Source organism: Acomys minous, assembly GCF_964271855.1.
Source record: "Acomys minous genome assembly, chromosome: 8".
In the NCBI taxonomy this organism is placed as follows: domain Eukaryota; kingdom Metazoa; phylum Chordata; class Mammalia; order Rodentia; family Muridae; genus Acomys; species Acomys minous.
The window spans coordinates 60,430,146-60,449,413 of NC_140489.1; the positions used below are offsets into that span (position 1 = coordinate 60,430,146).

Consider the following 19,268-nt stretch of genomic DNA (forward strand, 5'->3'; position numbering starts at 1 on the left):
TGAGGCTCCGTATACTGGTTAGTTTCTATTGTCATTTCCAGAAAAATTAGAGTCACCCGGGAATAGGGAACCTCAGTTGTAGAACTGTTAATGGTCTGTGGGGGAAGTGTCTCCGTTGACGACTGATGGGCTTGGCCCAGCCTTCTATAGGCAGTGCTATTCCTAGCCTGGGCTGTTTAAGAAAGAAAACAGAGCAAGCCAGAGAGAGCATGCTAGTAAGCAGTGTTCCTCTGTGCCTTCTGGTTCAGCCTCCTGCCTCGAGTTCCTGCCTTGGCTTCCCTCAGTGATAGTCTGTAAACTGTAAGGTGAAATAGAACTCCTACCCAAGTTGTTGTTTTTCATGGTGTTTCCCACAGCACCAGGAAAACAAACTAGAGCATACAGTCTCCAAAAACCAAAACCAAAACCAAAACCCATCAAAAGATCTGAGACTGAGTAATGGCTCTCTTAGGCTTACTCACTGGACTAGTGGGAGCCTTAGCCCTGGAACCAAACACCAGACTTTCATGTAGGGGTGTTATTTCTTCTGTGCTTGAAACATCTGTCACCCTCTTTTCTCTAACCCACTCACGTTTCCATTAGTACTCCTCCTCTGGCAGTTAGCTCATGCACTGTTTCCCAGAAACCTTTACCCTTCCAACCTAATACGCAGAACGCAGACATCGTTTATTATTATTCACTGTAGTTACTTGCCTGCCTTCTCTCGTAGACTAGCCACTTTATGAAAGCAGATCTCAGGCTATTGTTTGTTGTTGTTGCTTGTTTGTTTTGTTTTTCGAGACAGGGTTTCTCTGTGTAGCCTTTGATTGTCCTGGACTCTATTTGTAGACCAGGCTGGCCTAGAACTCAACAGAGATCTGCCTGGCTCTGTCTCCCCGAGTGCTGGGATTAAAGGCGTGCGCTACCACCTCCCGGCTGAGTCTATTGTTTGTAAGGCCTTTGCTCATAAAGAACACTTGATACTTTTAAGTAATATCTGTCAACCTTGAATAAATAAACAAATCAGTGCACTTAAAACTTTTAAACATGTAAGTTACAGGTCACTTACTTATGTTATTTCGCACTCAGTTCATGAACTTCCAGAAGAGTGGAATACAGCTGGTATCATTGCAGGTAGGAAAATCTTAGGAGTGCATTTTAGGAGGGGAGACAGCTCACCCGTTTATGTCAAGATGTCTTTAGAACCTGCTAGATTAAGTGCACTTCTTTTGATCCTGACCTACGTGGTTATGTCCTAGGTGCAGCTATGGAAAAATGGGCAGCTGCTTGTGGTCAGTTCTCTTGTCTTTAGGTTAAGGAATACTTGGGGTGAGGGTATGTGGTATAGGTGTGTTTTCATGCATGTGCCTGGGCAAAGGGAAGAGTTGATTCACACGTCACTTCTACAGCTTTCAACACCTCCTTGGCTTGGTGACACTTGGCATCCGCCTTCTCTTTGATCCCTCATTCCGTCTTGCACAGGAATCCTTGGTTGCGTTCTCACCAAGCCCTGTGATCATCTGGCCCAGAGGAAGCAGGAGAGATATTACACACACTGGTTCCTAGAGGAGCCTTTCTGGGTTGGTCTGAAGGAACCCACCTCTTAAGGCAAGACACTAGTGGAAACTGAAGCCAGTTCTGCAACTGCTACCCGGGCGCGTCGGGATGCAGAACAGGTGCCCAAACCCAGACAGTTTCCTCCTGGCTGGCGGAGCGCTCTCTCCGGGGAGGCGCGGGGCGGAACCGGAGCACGCGAGGTGGCCGCCTGGCCAATAAGCGACGGCGAGGCGGGGCGGGCGGTGGCCGCTGGGTTGCGCGCGGGGCTGGGCGTACACGGTGACGCACAGGCTCGGCAGGGCCAATGGGCGCGGGGTGGTGGCGGGCGGGCCCCGAGGCCTGGGACTTTAGGAGGTGAGCGGGCCGCGGGTCGGCCTGACGCTGCTTCATCGCGGGAGGCTCATGGCTGGCATGGCGCTGGCGCGGGCCTGGAAGCAAATGTCCTGGTTCTACTACCAGTATCTGCTGGTCACCGCGCTCTACATGCTGGAGCCCTGGGAGAGGACCGTGTTCAGTATCCTGTGTGGCCTGGCCTGGCTTGGTCAGGACGTGGAGGGGCGCGCGCCGGGTTAGGGGGTCTTGGGGACCACAGGAGGTGGAACTGTGGAGATCGGGGTCTAGGGCGCAGTTCTCCTGCCCAAGGTGGAGTCGTCCTGATTTCTGCAGGCAATCTGGAGGGCTACCTCTCCTCTGGTGCTTCCTTTCCCTGCTTCGGCCGAGCCTGTCTTTCCTTCAGTCCTCTGATAGGAGGCAGAGATGATGCCGGTGAAGCAAATCGCTCCGGGCTTGGGCGTCTTTAACCCTTAGCTATTAATGATTCGATTGGCGTTGGAGCGATAAAACTCTAACCAGTTCACCAGGTTATGAGTACGTGGTCGTGACACTCCCATACAGTTTTGGGAAGCAGACAGTTTAAAAAGATGTGTTTTATTTATGACTTTGCATCATAGGTACGAGCTGTGCCCGGAAAAGACTTTGTGGTTAGTTGTAGACGGGTTTCAAACTGCTTTGTTGTATAGTTTATAAACAGTTAAGAATTGTGATGACTTTGCTGAGGAGCACTTTGTGTGTACCTTACCTTGCCTAATTTTAACAGCCCCCCCCTCCAAGACTAGCTCACGGTTGTGAAGTCTGATGTTTGTTGTCACCCAATGTCTATGCTGATATCCTCTGACATTATTCATGTGGACTAAATGCTAACAATGCATTCTTTCTCCTCTTCCTCCCCTCCCCCCAATATAAATTTAATATTTCAATCACATGTTTATTTCGTCCAGGCTCAGCTTCCCGTTGTGGTTTAGCTTCTGTAGAAACAACTTCAACAACTAATATCGTTGCATTCTGATGGCCGAGGTGCAAGAACTTCATCCCGAGCTTTCACAAAGGTGCTGCTGTTGAAATAGCATGAGGTTGTTTGGAGCTGACCCTTGAAAAATATTACCTGGTTGTAAGATATTTTGCTGAGTTCCCACATCGCGTAGCTGTAGCTTCCGTTTGGTCTTTTGATTTCGTAGATAGGTCAGGTAAAATATGTATTTAAATGCATGATTAATTGGAACTTCTCAGTAGCAGCAGGTAATCTTGACTGAAAATCGTTTTACTACAATTAAAAAAAAGTTGGCAAAGCCCCGTAAAATAACAATAGTTAAAGCCAGGTGTGGTGGTTCACGACTCATTACTATGCTCAGGAGGCTGATTCAAGAGAGTATAAGCCAGGGCTACATGAGAGAGAGAGAGAGAGAGAGAGAGAGAGAGAGAGAGAGAGAGAGAGAGAGAGAGAGGGAGAGAGAGAAAGAGAAAGAGAAAGAAGAAGGGGGGAGGGAGAGAGGAGGGAGGGGAGGGAAACAGCAACAGAGAGAGAAACAGTGTTGAGGTAAAGTTTGAAACTCTTTAAGCCAGAGGTTAATCGTAGAGCTTAGTATACACCTGTATGCTTTGAAACATTTGTTGGTATGTGAATAAATGCTACCGTGGCAACAGTGTAAGGTTTTTCTGTGCTATATTGTAATAGAAATAGTGTGCTATTTTGAAGATGGAGACAGAAATTGTGAAAGGAAACCTAATGCCTCAGGTTTTGGTTTTGATGTTTTTAACTAATTGGTTAACATGACTAAAGTGATTTACACACTTTTCTAGATTATGGAGAACTGAAATCAATTGAATGCTAGAATTTTAAATTTGTCCTAAATTTTGAGTGTTTTTGAGACAGAATCTAGCTATGTAGCCAGGCTTGCCTATGTTGCCCAAACTTGCGTCAAACTGCCTTAGCTTCTTGAGTGCTGGTGGGTGTGGGCCACTGTGCCTGCTGTTGTGTATTTTCTGCCATTACCTCTGCTTGGCTTTCTCAGTGTAGGAATGGATGAGGTTTCCTATTATCAGGAAGGGCCAAGTGGATGGAATAGAAGTCCTAAAACAACAGCAGCAGCAGTCCACAAATTATTATGGTGAAACCATCTAGTACCATGGTCTTCAGACTTGACTCATGTAACACCCCTAAAGGGGGAAAAAAAAGGTGGACAATGTATTCTCTTGCTTATTTATGTTGACATATGAGTCTTTTATAGTAAATGTAGATACCTAGAAAGAACTTTTTTGTACACATATTTTCATATTTTATACTTTAAAAAAAGATTTATTTATTTGTTATTATATATACAGTGCTCTGCCTGCATGTATGCCTCCATGCCAGAAGAGGGCATCAGATCTCATTATAGATAGTTGTGAGCCACCATGTGGTTGCTGGGAACTGAACTCAGGACCCCTGGGAGAGCAGTCAATGCTCTTAACCTCTGAGCCGTCTCTCCAGCCCAATACTGTATACTTTTAAAATATTTTTTTCTCATACAATTCATTGAAAATGTTCAATGCATAAATGATTGGCAAAACCAGTCTGGAATGTGAAGCCAAACAGAAACAAACAATTAGCTTTAAGTTGCACGATGTGGGCATATGTCCTTATTCCCAGCACTGGGGAGGTGGAGACAGGCAGATTTCTGAGTTTGAGGCCATCTTGGTCTACACAGTGAGTTCTAGAATAGGCAGGGCTACACAGAGAAACCCTGTTTTCAAAGGGTGGGGGTGGGGGTGGGACAGTGAGGGGTGGGAGGGAGGGGAATCAGCTTTAATTTCTATCAGGAAAAAAAAAAAGTGCCTGTTTTGTTTTCCCATTCAAATAACTGTGTGCATGGCTAGGTGTGGTGGTGCATGCTTGTAATCGTAGTACTTGGGGAGGTAGCTTCAGGAGCATCAGAAGTTAAGGGCTAGCTTCAGCTGCTTGGTGAGTTTGAGGCCTTAGCTTCATGAACCCCTGTCCACCCAAAACACAGAACCAAACCAACCCAAAAGAAAATTGTGTTAATATAAACACTCCTGTCTCCAGGGCTTGGTGCTGTGCCAGATGTCTATTATCTGAATGAAAGTAAAACCCAAGTTAGTTATTATCCCTTTGTTTGCTGTGTTAGAGGTTCTTTGTGTCCCTAGGAGGTTGAAGAACACGGGAGAGTGTGAGGAGGGAGGCGGGAAGACCTGGTGGCCAAGGGCAGTTCTCAGATCCTCTTAGAAGATCCAATAACTGATTGTCATAAACTGTCCTAACTTCCTGGGAGATTGTCTCCTCCCCTCCCAGTTTCCAAGCTTTGGTTTATTTTGCGCTGCCTTTGTCTTGAGAATGTTAGAGGATCTACAAGCTGGACTCCTGAGGCTATTACGTAACATTTTCTTTAGTAGTTTTTAGGGAAGGTGTAAAATAATGGAGACTATGCTGAAGGTCTGGGAAGTCCTAGGTGGTATGGTATGATCCTTGGTCTGTCTTCCACAGTACTTCAGCTTGTGATACCAGCCATTTTTGTTAGTAGCAATGACTGAGGGTCTTGTTAAGCCTTGAGTGCTGGTGCTCTTTTGAGAAAAACTAAGATAGATTCATTATTTTACTTTCCCTTGTTATTTTGGAGACAGGGTCTCAACATACAGCCTTGGCTGGCGTGGGACTCACTACATAGTGTCAAAGTCAGAGATCTGCCTACTGCTGCTTCCTGAGTGCTGGGATTAAAGAAAGACATGTGTCTCACCACACCTGGTTTCTCTGTCTGTATAGCTCTGGCTGTCCTTAAACTTCTTCTATAAACCAGGCTGCCCTTGAACTCAAGAGATCTGCCTGCCTCTGCCTCCTGAGTGCTGGGATTAAAGGTGTACACCGCCAGGTCCCAGCTTGCTTCCTTCCTTCCTTTCTTCTCTCTTTTAATAAAGAATAGAGATGTTCCTATTTAATAATTAAAAGCTAGGGTTCAGAGCTACCAGATAGAGTACATGTTGGAATGTTTAAAATAGTTACAGAGTGTTTGAAAGAAAATTTATGATCAGTAGTTGTACGTAAAAGTTTTACTCATTCATTTTGGCCAGCATACATTATGTTGTGTTCTTAACAATCCCCAAATAACAGGGTTTCTTGGGAAGCGGTATTTAGACAGGCCACTTATTGAACTTATTGAACAGGCCCTAATAGAAACACTCATTGTCATCTTGGGGACCAACCTGATTAGCCCGGCGTGGCGAAAAGCTGCCCCAGAGTTCATTAGAAATGCGTGGACAGTGACCCGTGGCAATATTGGCTGTGACAGGGATTTAAGGCTGCTATAGATGCTTTGTGGGACACAGCACCATCAGTGTCAGCTGAGAGCCGGGCTGGTCTTGAGATGTGTCTCCGGGAGCAGCTCTGCTGCGGGTGCTAATTTCTAATTTTCTTAAAATAGAATCCAAAGGACTGCTGTCTGTGCAGCAGCTGAGCCCAGAGATGGTTGTTCCTGCTGAAGGTTGTCTGTCTTTGCCCTCTAGACTGGCTTCCCTCACAGATGAAACATCCATCTGAGGGGCTGGAGAGATTGGGGGGGGGGCAGTAGTAAAGAGTGCCTCCTACTCTCAAAAGGACAAAGGTTCAGTTTTTAGCCCCCACAAGGGGGTTTACACCTGTCCGTAACTCCAGTTCCAGGGAGGATCTGAACTGCTTCCCCCCAAAAAGAGGAAGAAGGAAGGTCCCATGAGAACCAGGATGGAACCAGTGGCATGGAAGCTAACTGGTATTTTAGACATATGGCCTGTAGTATGGGAAACCTCACTTCCACACAGCCCTTCCCCCCACTGCTGGGGCTTTAAATCTTTGTGAAGGCAATAGACAGTTGTAATTATGAAAATATACAACTGTTTGTAAACTGGTGTCTGGAAGCAGAGCTACAGATGATTTCCAGGGGTTTGTTTCAGGTGAGGATTTTTTTAAAGGGCATGCCCAGTGTTCATTTCAGCGGTATGATTTTTTTTTTCTTTTTTCTTAAAGCTATTTACTTTTGTGTGAGCTTATGAGCTTGTGTGTGTGCGCACTAGTGCATGCGCAGAGGGCACCTATTGGGAGCGGGTTCTCTCCTTTTACCATGTTGGTTTCAGGGATCCAATTCAGGGCATCAGGTTTAGCAGAAGGTTCCTTGTGCTTAGCAGCAAGGGCTTTCACCCACCTTCCCAGCAGCGTGTAGATTTTGTTGTTCTCTTAGTTTGTGAAGAGTTCATTGTAAAGTTCCGGTTAGTGAAAACGATATTCTTTCCTGGGTCCTGTAATCAGTGCACAGCAGACAGTTCAGGGGATGGGCTTTTCTTGTTGAATGCTAATGTCTGATGCTGATGTGATATGATTTACTATGGCTGATCAGGTGGCCCACACAGGCCTGTAACACTATCAGTTTCATACATTTGCTGACATAGAAGGTAGCCAGAAAAGTATCAAGATACGTTGGAGGAAAAGAAACTTTCTTAATATTTCTATTGGGGAGGATCTCCAGCTGTTTGCGGTGATGAGGACAAATGAAGATTTCCTGTTTGGAGCTCAAGGGTGTACCCGGCAGCTGCTTTTGTGTAGGGCTTTGCTTTTCACTAAGTATTCTCTGCTAGTAATTGAGTGTTGTTCCGACCCCCCACCCCCACTCCCCAGATAATTCTTTAAAATAACTTGCATTTATCAAAACTTTTGAATACTTTTAAGGGATAAGTGGGATTTTATAATTAAAACCCGTGTAAAGTTGGATTGCTCTACGTGTGGTGGCACACACACCTTTAACCCCAGCAGTTGGGAGGCAGAGGCAGGGAGATCGTGAATTTGAGGACAGCCTAGTCTACAGAGGAAGTTTCAGGATAGCCAGGGCTACAGAGAGACCCTGTCTCAAAAAACAAAAACAGCAACAAAAAACCCGCCAAAGACGGGGTTGTTTGACAGCTTTCTGAGGTGAGCAGTGTGACCAGAGACTCAAAGCACTGAGTGGCTGTGTGGTGGTAAAGCAGGGTGACCCTTCCCCGCCGAATAGAAGTCCCCACTTCCCTAGAGAGAAACTGCTTTCCAGTTTTCCAAGTCTTGTGAACAGCAAGGGCTGGGTCATTGTTTGGGGCAGGCAGTGTTAGTTGCTGGCCTTGCTTCTGACCCAAGGATGTTTGCCTTCCTGCATTTCCTGCCTTTGTTACAGGATTTGTTTTTTTAAGCAGCTGGGATTAGCCTAATCTTCTCTCTCTCTCTCTCTCTCTCTCTCTCTCTCTCTCTCTCCTTTTTCTTCTCTTTCTCTGGCTGAAAACTTACCAGCTCATGATTTTTTGAGACAGTCTCACTGTATAGCCTTGGCTTTCCTGGAACTTGCGCTGTCTACGCCTGGTTGCATTTGCTCATATTCATGAGTGTAATAACATGTTTATGTTACCTCTTGCTTATAAGGAACTTGTTTTCAGTCAGCCTTTGTACAAATGTTTGTCTTCACAGCCTGCATACTTCCTGGCACATGGCTGCTGATGCTGTAGTGATTATGGGGTGGCTCTAACATATGGTGTCCTACAGTTAGAAGCAGGGGCTCAGCAAGATCCGGTCCAGTGGCAGAGACCAGCTTTTATGGTTACATCTTAACTCATAAGAGGCCCCCTCTCTGTCTTGGTCTCTGCCTCTGCCCCCCCTCCCCCCCCCCTCTATATATATAAATTACACACACACATATAGGTATGTGTGTGTCTGTTTGTGTGTGTGTTTGTTTTGGTTTTTTAAGACAAGGTTTCTCTGTGTAGCTTTGGTTGGTCTGGACTCTCTTTGTAGTCCAGGCTGGCCTTGAACTCACAGAGATCCACCTACCTATGCTTCCCAAGTGCTGGGATTAAAGGTGTGAGTCATCACATCCAGCAGCCTGCAAATAAGTCTTAAGGAAAAAAAAAAACTATAGCGGAGAAGTTCAGATGAATTTCAATAATTTCTGTTTACCTTTGTCAGAACTGATGGTTGTTTATTCTATTTCTGAGAGCTATGGCCTATAGTAGGTCCAAATGTACAAACAAGTAAGGACTAAAATTGCCTTCATCATTTATCATTGATGAGGAAAGGAGAGATGAGATATGGCACTTTTTTTTGTGGGGACTGGAGAACTGGGAAGTCTTAGGTAATTTGAATGTGGAAAGAAGGATCAGAGGAGCTTCTGATTGCCCCAGTAGGCAAACAGTTACACACGTGTACTGCAGAAGTTAACAGGCTGGCGGTGGAGCTCAGTGCAAATGAGCTAGCATGCCCACAGCCCTGGTTCGGCCTTCAGCAGTAAACCAAAAACCAAACTTAACTCATCAGACTTCAGATGGGTGTTTGGAAGAAAAGCAGACTCCATTCTTCGTCATCTTACACACAAGGCATGGACAGGGGAACACACAGGAGTTGGTGATGGAGATGAGAGCCTCAGAGAGAAACCTCAGCCCAGAAGAGGAGGGTTAGTGTCGCAAGAACCAAGCTAGTGTCTCAGTTGGCCATTGGTTTGATAGGAGGCCTCTGGAGCTATAGTTAGTGTGGGTAGGTGGAGGTCAGATGCTAATGACAGGGAGTCAGTAAGTGGACATTTTGTTTGTTCATTTTAAAGAAATGAGATGATAAGCCGGGCGTGGTGGTGCACGCCTTTAATCCCAGCACTCGGGAGGCAGAGGCAGGCGGATCGCTGTGAGTTCGAGGCCAGCCTGGTCTACAAAGTGAGTCCAGGATGGCCAAGGCTACACAGAGAAACCCTGTCTCGGAAAAACAAACAAACAAAACAAAACAAACAACAAAAAAGAAATGAGATGACAAAGAGAAAGGTAGAGGTTTAAGGATGAGCAAGGTCAGATGCCAGTGTGGTGGTGCACTGGGAGGCAGAGGCTGGCAGGTCTCTGTGAGTTCAAGGTGAGCCTATTTTATCAAATGAGTTCCAAAACAGCCAGAGATACATAGAAAGACACACAAAAAAAGAAAGATCAAAGGGAGAGTACAATTTAAGGTTAAAAGGTGATGAGAGAAGCTGGGTACCACGCCTGTAATCCCAGCATTCAGGGAGGCAGAGGTAAGCAGAGTGAGAGACCAGCCTGGTTGGCAAAGTGAGTCCAGGACAGCCAAGGCTACACAGAGAAACCCTGTCTTGAAAACAACAACAACAACAAAAACAAACCAACAAACCAACAAAAGAGATGGTGAGAGAGTTTTCAGTTACATTTGCTCCATGATGTAAATGAGTTTAGGTTCTCAGTCTCGCTTTGATCTCTGCTTTCAGTCTGGTCCTGGACAAGTCACTGTTTTTTCAGCCTCTGATGAGTAATAACTACAGTAAACATCTTATACAAAAGCTCTTCATGAAGAGATTTGCCAGATGAACTGTTATAAAAATATTAGTTTGTAGTGAGCACACTGCTTACTAAACCCCTATCATCTCATAAAAAAGCAAAAATCAGAAAGCTATGGGTTAGCCGGGCGTGGTGGTACACGCCTTTAATCCCAGCACTCCGGGAGGCAGAGGCAGGCAGATGGCTGTGAGTTTGAGGCCAGCCTGGTCTACAAAATGAGTTCAGGACAGCCAAGGATACACAGAGAAACCCTTGAAAAAACAAACAAATAAACAACCAACCGACCAACCAACCCAAAAAACTCTTAGTGCTGGTGAGACAGACCCAAATTTCAAAGTCAGTGTTTTCTGCCACATGGCAGTTTAAACTTAAAATACTTAGACCAGACATTCTTTCTTGCTGTTACTTAAATTGGTACACTTATGAAGTTATTAAATACAATCATACTCTTTGCACTTGTTTCTTTTCTTTTTTTTTATTTTATCTTTTTCCTCTTTATATGTATGGGCATTTTACCCACATGTATGTCTATGCACCATGGAGGCCAGAAGAGGGATGAGCTGCCATGTGATTGCTGAGAATTGAACACGGGTCCTCCAGAAGAGCAGCCGGTGCTCTTAACAGCCGAGCCATTTTCCCAGCGCAATATGCACTTGTTAGAACACTATATATACCTAATTTTAAGCCATCTAATGTTTTTACCTCTGTCTAATAGGGAGAGTAATAGTACTGACTTTTTGTGATGCTGATAGAGGTGAAATGGGCTAACCCCACTTAGGATGTTGTAATGGTGACTATCTCATCTCTGCAATATTAGTTTTTTATACATACTTGATAAATATAAAACATACTATGTGAATATGCACTTTACTAGTGATGGTTGGTTGCTTTAAAAAAAAAACCGTTGGATTTAGTTTTTGAATAGACTATGAACAACAACTTTCCTTAACCATCATGCAGATTCGATGCTGGTTTCTGTTGTGGGGATGGCACTGTATACTGGCTATGTCTTCATGCCCCAGCACATCATGGCGATATTGCATTACTTTGAAATTGTACAGTGACGAAGATGTGACCAGGATCCAGAGGTTCCTGGGGAAGATAACCTTGTGAAGTTGGAATGAGACCTCATCTGATGTAAGATGCTCTACGGATGTCAGCATAACCAACCTTATAAATACAGAGACTAAAATTCATGAGTAGAACAGGAAAATCATCCTGACTCATGTGTTGTGTCCTTTCTTTTTGATTTTACAAGAGGCTCTTGTATACTAGCTTTTGTCTATTTTAACATTGTAGTCATTTGTACTTTGATATCAGTATTTTCTTAACCTTTGTGACTGTTTCAATATTATTCAGTGAAAGCTTTTCTTATTGTAACTTTGAGTACATCTTAATTGCCTTCTATTTTTCAAACCCAAGGTCATTAGTTGGGTTTTACTGTTCTTGCTATTGTATGGCATATACATCTGCCTGGATATATTTCTACTCTTGACCAAAGTTTTGTAAGAAACAATACTGAATTTGGGGATGGGAGGGAGGATACTTTGAGAATCACTTACAAAAAGATTTATCTGCAAGCTTGAACTCAGGAGTATGGTTTTAGCTCCCTAGACTCTTAACAGCTTTTGCTCTAAAACTATTGAAGTGTTTCTTAGTAATGAAAAAGTAAAGATCTTGCTAAAATTAATACAAGGAACATTTCACCTTTTAGATATTTAATTCTTATGTGGACTTATTTCCAACCACCTTTGGTGATGATTCTTGAGTGGATGATTGGTGACCACCTTGTGTAATGCTTAGGTAATACTATAGAGCTTTTCGTAGAAGGCAAATCAGTTTTCTCTGAGGCAATATTGACAGTGTATTTGCTTAAGAGTTAATTTTGATGATTGTAACAGGTGCTGTGAAATGCATTCGCACATTGTGATAAGATACAATGAGATGAATTGTTCAGAACCATAGCCAAAAGACATGCCTAAAATCCTTTCACTCTTTGTATTTTTTAAAAAGGTTTTTATTCCTTAGATGTAAAATGACTACTTAATTTTTTTTGATGTAAACTCATTAAATTGAAAGAAATATGTAGCAGTGTATCTTTTCTTTTATGGTTAAATTAAAAAATTGTTTATTGAAATAGTGAAGGTGAAGGGACACTAGCATTTATTATTATTATTATTATTATTATTATTATTATTATTATTATTATTATTATTTCCAAGCCTAACTGTATCCAGCTTTATAAAAGATACTTTTTATAAACAATCATGGTATTTCAGGCAGAACATGGGCAGACAATCATTAACAGTATACAAGAACTTCCAAATTCCCTTCTTGTATAGACTACCAAAATGAGAAAGCCACTGTAAAACTTAATGAAATCTTCATTCAATGCTTTGAAAAGGGGGAAGTAGCTTAGACTGAGGGTTAACATTTCACATTAAAGATGTTGTTTAACAACTTTTCACAAGCCGACCCTGACTTTCAGGAAATGAAATGAAAATGGCAGAATTATCAATCTGAAGATCCACAATCTTTTATAAAAGGAACCACCGCTCTTCTGAGGAGACTCAGTGACGTCACTGCAAAGTCCAGATCACCCAAAAGTGTGGAAAAACAGTTTTTGGGGGGTCAGGTTCCAATAGGTCTCTGGTTTTAAGGGAGTAAAATCTATGCTGATGGTACAGGGGAGGAGGATACAAAAAGTGAATTTAGAGTTTTCCCACACCGTAGGACATTTTGTGCCATGGTGGCCACATATGTCAACACCAGGGCATCTCCCCTGGGAGCCAACAGGAGTCTTTAAAAATTACCAGGGAAAGATGTTTTCCATCATCAATCCAGCTTGGGAGACATTTTGTTAGTGACACTCATTCCTTTCCACCCCCAAACAATGAAGTGTTCTGTGTGCTAACATCATAGCTTAAAAAAAAAAAAAAGTAAAACAAAATTCTGCTTTTATAGAACTTGATAAAAAATAGTATTTCAAACTGTATAGTCACCAGAAGTACACAGTATCAAAAATGCACACACATCACTTGGCATCTCCAGCTCCTTCGGCTTTCTGTGCCTGGTCTGTTTTGGCGTCTCTATTTTATGCCGGGTTATTCGCATCCTTACCGGCATCAGCTTTCCCCTTCTTCCCCGTGGGCACCTTCTCTCCCGTCTTAGGCTTGGGTCCTGGCATTGAAGGAGCAGGTTTAGCACACAGCTTTGCAGCTCTTCTCTGTGGCTCGTCCTTCGCCTTGGCTTTATCTCCTTTAGCATCCCCTTTGGCCTTTCCTTTGGGCATGGCGGCGGTGGGGGAATCGGCGCTAAACGTGGGAATACAGTGGCGCATGGGTTTGGTCTATTCCGAGGTCACTCGCTGCTTCTTCATACTGCTCCTTATTATTTTTTAATGTGCATTGGTGTTTTGCTTGCATGTGTATTTGTGTGAGGATGTCGGATTCTGGAACTGGAGTTATAGAGAGTTGTGAGCTGCCATGTGGGTGCTGGGAATTGAACCCAGATCCTCTGGAAGAGCATCCAGTCCTTTAACCGCTGAGCCAAATCTCTAGCCCTTTATGGTTAATATTGGTCGAGTAGTTAATTATTTTGTGGTTGATTGCTGGGGGACTAGATAAGCAGGAACTTTTTTTTTTTTTTTAAAAGACAGGGTTTCTGTGCAAAAACCCTGGCTGTCCAAGAACTCCCTTTGTAGACTAGGCTGCCTTTGAACTCACAGAAATCCCCCTGCCTCTGCTTCCCAAGTGCTCGGATTAAAGGTGTGTGCCACCATGCCTGGCTATAGTGCATTTTCTAACTACTAGAAATTTTATGTTCAGAGAAATGTTAAGAGCCAGGCATGGTGGTGCACAACTTTAATTCCAGCACTTGGGATACAGAGGCAGGTGGGTCTCTGAGTTCAAGGCCAGCCTGGTCTACCAAGTGAGTTTGAGGACACAAAGAGACTCTGTTTCAAAAAGTATTTTTTTGGCCCTGAATTTTAAGGACAAGATCTTTTTTTAAAATATTGATTTATTATATATACAGTATTCTGTTTGTATGTACACCTGCAGGCCAGAAGAAGGCACCAGATCTCATTATGGATAGTTGTGAACCACCATGTGGTTGCTGGGGATTGAACTCAGGACCTCTAGAAGAGCAGTCAGTGCTCTTAACAGCTGAGCCATCTCTCCAGCCCGACAAGATCTTTTTAAAGTGTATTTTATTCCCAAAGTTTCAAGTAACATATAAACTTTCGGTATTTATCAAAAGTAGGTTAATCTTATTGCTGTTAGCTTGTCATGATAAGGATATTATGGGTGTGATTATGTGCGAGCTGTATTCGGACTAAAAAAGGAATAAGAACATTTAGTTTAGGGTTTGTTCAGTTAATGTCCATTATCGCCCATTAAGAACTGGTGACAAGTGGATGCCTCATGTCCCTCTAGTGAGTTAATGATAGGTGGTGAGACTCACTGGCCTATCTGACCATCATCATCTTAGAAATGTTTAGTTATCCCTGTCCTTTGCTGACATCTCTTAAATTGCCGTTGTGCAGCTGATGATTGGCACAACACGGGCCTTATGCAAGACATGCTTACCCTCCTAGGAAATCAAGATGAGTTAGAAGAAGAAAGGAGTGTGCATGGAAATGCATTCTCAGCAGCTGGCGCAAGAGTCTGGTCTGTCCATGAATAACACCCGGGGGAGGTCCACTTTGTTTACTTAAGGATTCAGTAGACAGGTCGCCATGCCTGCTTGTTTTTCTGACTACCTTCAGACTGTAATGTTTTCAGAGATAAATAGGGAAGATGGAGAGACGGTATCTTCCACCAGAGCAAAGGGCAGGTTTGCTCAGAGCTTTGGAGGATAAAAGGTATCTCCTCTTGAGCAAAAAGCCTTTATGAAAGACAACGTTGGGGAGGAGCTCTGCATGAGGCTCACTGTAGTGTAGATAGCATCTGCCTATTTGAGTGACTCAGTTGGAACTGGGTTGCAGAAACCAGAACAAGAACATTTTAATGCTTTGAAACTTAGAACAAAGTCCTCTGTCTCCAACTCCAGGACCTCAGGTTTTCTGCCAGCTAATGTGTATTAGCTTGCAAATAGAGTAAGATCCCAGCTGCTTCCCAAGCCTTCGCCAGTTTAGGGGATGAGGGTGGGATGTTGACAGACGGTCACCTTGAGGAGGAAGGTAGTGGTGCCACAAGCCAGATCTGGAGATGAAACAACTCTCTAAGATCTAGAAGTAAATACTTCTGACCAAGAGTTAGGGTTAGGGAGAAATAGATCTCCCTGTAGCCTATGGGTTAGTTAGTGACTAGGGGCTGTGCGTGTTAGTGAAAAGCAGGAAGGAAACAGGCTGCCGAATGGTAGAGGTGATTCTAATGACTGGAAGGGATAGGTGGAGAGAAATACGCATTAGTACTTTTGGGTCCCAACCCCCTAATGGCTGCTTTGAGTTCTAAGTCTTTAATGATTCTAGCCCACTAGTCTGGCAAAAAGAGACATAATTTATTTACCCGGAGGCTCTGGCGACTCCTTGTCCCCTCTTAAAAACTACTCTGGGCTGACCCATGGAGGCCTTGTGACTCTGACATGATATTTATTGCTTTTGGATGTGTCACCTGGACTTAAGGTAGGAAGCACCAAACACATTGTCAAGTGGAAATGTCATATTCAAGAAGACAAATGACAGCTCCATCAGCATCTCTGCTTTACCGGAAGTGATGGCTGTTGCCCTTCACTACTTCACCTGCTACAAAACTGCTGGTTGGTGAGGACCTCCATTAAGAGATCATATCCATGCTGGGCCCGGTTCACTGATAATTTGGAGGTTTAGCCATCATGGTATCCCTTGAGTTGTGGCTATAGCTCAGCCTCCTCAGTATCAGCCCTACAGAACCAAATGTGGAGATAGTTGCTTAGAACTATCAATGTAGAATTCAGGGCTGTGGCCATAGTCCCTGGCTGATAGTCCCTTTGCTGAAGCCTGTTAGGTGTTTTACTCATCTCTAGCCTAAAAGTTTAGTTTTTTATTTGAGAAACACTATAGACTGGTTAGTGACACTCCTTTTTGGGACCACAAAATGCAATAACAACCCACTGAACGATCTGGGTCACTCATGTCATTCACCATAAGGGCAAGCCTTCAAGACACTACCCAAGACTGCCGTTAGTAGGATGGAAAGATGGCTCAGTGGTTAAGAACACTGGCTGCTTTTCCAGAGGTTCTGAGTTCAATTCTTAGTAACCAATCACATTGTGGCTCACCCCCATTTATAATGAGATCTGATGCCCTCTTCTGGTATGTTGGTGTACGTGCAGATAGAGCATTCATATACATTAAAAAAAAAAAAAGACTGCGATTAGTATCACTTTGGCACATCATTCTGCTGTACCTGGCAACAGCCACCATTACACTTGTGTCAGAAAGGACCATGTTTGTGGTGCAGTGGTGACTACAAGGCAGACCTATGCAAATGTCAGTGAAGAGGTCACACAAGGTGAGGTATGACTTCTGCCTGTAAGAATTGTCTTTATAAAACTTTTTCTTTTTGTTTCTCAGTTTCTCTCTTAATTCAGCTATCATACAAATGATTGAGACTCTTTCATGTTTGTTTAATTGTAAGCCTCACAACACAATACCTGAGCAGTTATTAGTTTACCCTTAACCCTCTAAGCTAATCTGATTTCCTCTCAGCATACATCCCAGAGATACTTGCATTTTATAGCTTTCTCTGTTCCAGCTCTCTCTCTCTCTCTTGATGTCTCCTGGACCTCTGCCAGTGGCTCAATCCCTACTTCCTCCTCTAACTCCTCCTCCCCTGGCTGGCAGGAAGTCCAGCCCTATTCTCTCCCCTGCTCAGGGATTGGCTATAAGATGCTTTATTGGCATATCAGGGGACAATTGGGGAGCAGTGTTAACACACCATTGAGACAGGAAATTCTCAGAACAAAGATTGCAACCAGATAATGGGGCGGGGAACAGGAATAGCATTTGAACTACACAATACTTAAGCCTACATCTGCCCCCCCCCCCCATCTTTCTCTTGGAAAAATGAGCACATCAGACCATGCCCTCCTGTCATAGCTGTCTCCAGGGACTCACTGGTGTTGAAACCTTTTCAGGTTTCATTATTGCTCCAGACTGACCAGAGGACTCCAGCTACGTTTTAAAATCCTTTGCAGTGAGTCTGTCATGGTTTTGGTTTTCTGGGCCATTTGCAGCTTGGTAGTTACATAGTTTCTGTTTTTTGCCCCCCAAAGGGCACTCAACAATGTGTTCAGCCCAATTCTCAGTGGGAAGTTCACACTCTAAGTCAGATGTCAGATAATACTAAACTTTGGAATGGCCTCTTTAAAAGTCAGCTCAAGTTGGGCTTGTGGCACATGCCTGTAATTCCAGCACTTGAAAGATGAAGGTAGAAGGATCAGAGCTCAGGGTCATCCTTAGACACATAGTTTGAGGCCAACTTGAGATATGGACCTGTTATAAAACAAAACAAAATAAAACAAAACATGGCTAGAGAGATGGCTTGTTACCAAGCTTTGCAACTTGAGTTCAGTCTCGGGAACCCACATGGTGTAAGGAGAGAGCCACAGGTTGTTCTTTGACCCCCACATGGACATAATGACATCGTCTTCCCTCTCTCTCTCTCTCTCTCTCTCTCTCTCAAAAAAAAAAAAAAAAAAAAAAAAAAAAAAGCAGAAAGAAGCCAAAAGTCAGCCAAGTGGATTTCTGACTGTAAATCCCTCCTCACTCCTTCCTGGTTCACATCAAGCAGTTTGGTCAGTAAAGTATCTCAGAGAGAGATCACCTGGGATATTTCTGCTTATTCAGCCTATTGCTTTCCTAAAAATTGGGATCCCCTTACATTTCCTGGGCACTGTGTTTCCCTGTATACTAAGTGTAGCCTGGGCTGGGATGGCATAGGAATTTCACACTAATTCTGGCTGTCTTACCCAAATTTTTGCTGGATTTGTATGACCCCAAGATCAATGACTACTTACTTGGTTGAGTACAATGCTGTGAGAATTAACCATGCAGGTCAAAGTAGGTGGTAAAACAAGTTTCTAAGTTAAAAAAAAATGTGTTGAGCCAGTCTTAGAAAGATGTATAACTTGTTTTCTTTTACTTATGCTTTCTCAAACTTACATAGTTACAACAGAAGACACAAGTAGAAATCATATTGCCCAGGGGGACAAAGGACACTTCCTAATGGGAGGGAGAGGGTATGAGGAGGAGAGAGTATGGTCAATATAATATATACATGTTTGAAAATGCTAAAAGAAATTACTCTTCCTGCACCTGATTTTTTTCTTGTATTTAGAAAATTCATTTTATTATTGTATCTTTAAGGCTAATCACAACAATTTAATTATCTTTATCCACACACTTCTTTCCCAGCCTCACCATTTCTTTCTCCCTCCCCCCAATTTTCTTAGTTATTTTATTATTAGCTGGGCATGGTGGTGTACACCTTTAATTCCCAGCACTCAGGAGGCAGAGGCAGGTGGATTGCTGTGAGTTCGAGGCCAGCTTGGTCTACAAAGTGAGTCCAGGACAGCAAAGGCTATACAGAGAAACCCTGTCTCAAAAAACCAAAAAAAAAAAAAATAATAAATTTAAATATATTTTTATCATATACTTCCCCACCTTCAAGTCCTTCCAGATATTTCCTTTCCCTCTCCCTCCTACCCAACTTTAAGTTTTTTCAATAAACAAAAGCCCAGTACAACAAAACTTCTCCAAACCAAGAAAACAAAGTAAAATACCTAAACAGAAAACAGAAACAGCCCCCCACCAAACTGTAACCAAATAAAAGTAAACAAACAAACAAACAAACAAAAAAACCCTGGAGTTCTATTATATGTTGATCACTTATTCCTGAACATGAGGCCTGTCCTGGAGTGACTCATATATATGTCACTTTATTGGAGAAAATAGATTTTTTTCCTCTCCCAAAAGGTTATACATGACAATTCAGTTGCTAGCCTCTACCCCATGGCTAGGTTTTCATTCATTCATTCATTCATTTTAAAAAAATCAATAAAATATAATCAAATTAAAGCCATCACATCAAAGTTGGACAGAACCAACC

The 19,268-nt window shown here is 43.2% G+C and overlaps 1 protein-coding gene and 1 pseudogene across 2 annotated transcripts; one reads left to right on the top strand and one right to left on the bottom strand.

The window, feature by feature from the left end:
* The first annotated feature begins 1,844 nt into the window (after positions 1-1,844).
* SPTSSA (serine palmitoyltransferase small subunit A) lies at positions 1,845-12,264 on the top strand. Its single transcript, XM_084792525.1, has 2 exons — positions 1,845-2,050; positions 11,137-12,264. Exons 1-2 carry the CDS (start codon positions 1,939-1,941, stop codon positions 11,238-11,240), a joined length of 216 nt encoding a protein of 71 aa, XP_084648651.1. The 5' UTR covers positions 1,845-1,938; the 3' UTR covers positions 11,241-12,264.
* Positions 12,265-12,411: 147 nt separating this feature from the next.
* Positions 12,412-13,784, bottom strand: LOC311603544 (non-histone chromosomal protein HMG-17-like; annotated as a pseudogene). The gene has a single exon. The product of its transcript is annotated as a non-histone chromosomal protein HMG-17-like (transcript).
* Positions 13,785-19,268: the final 5,484 nt, after the last annotated feature.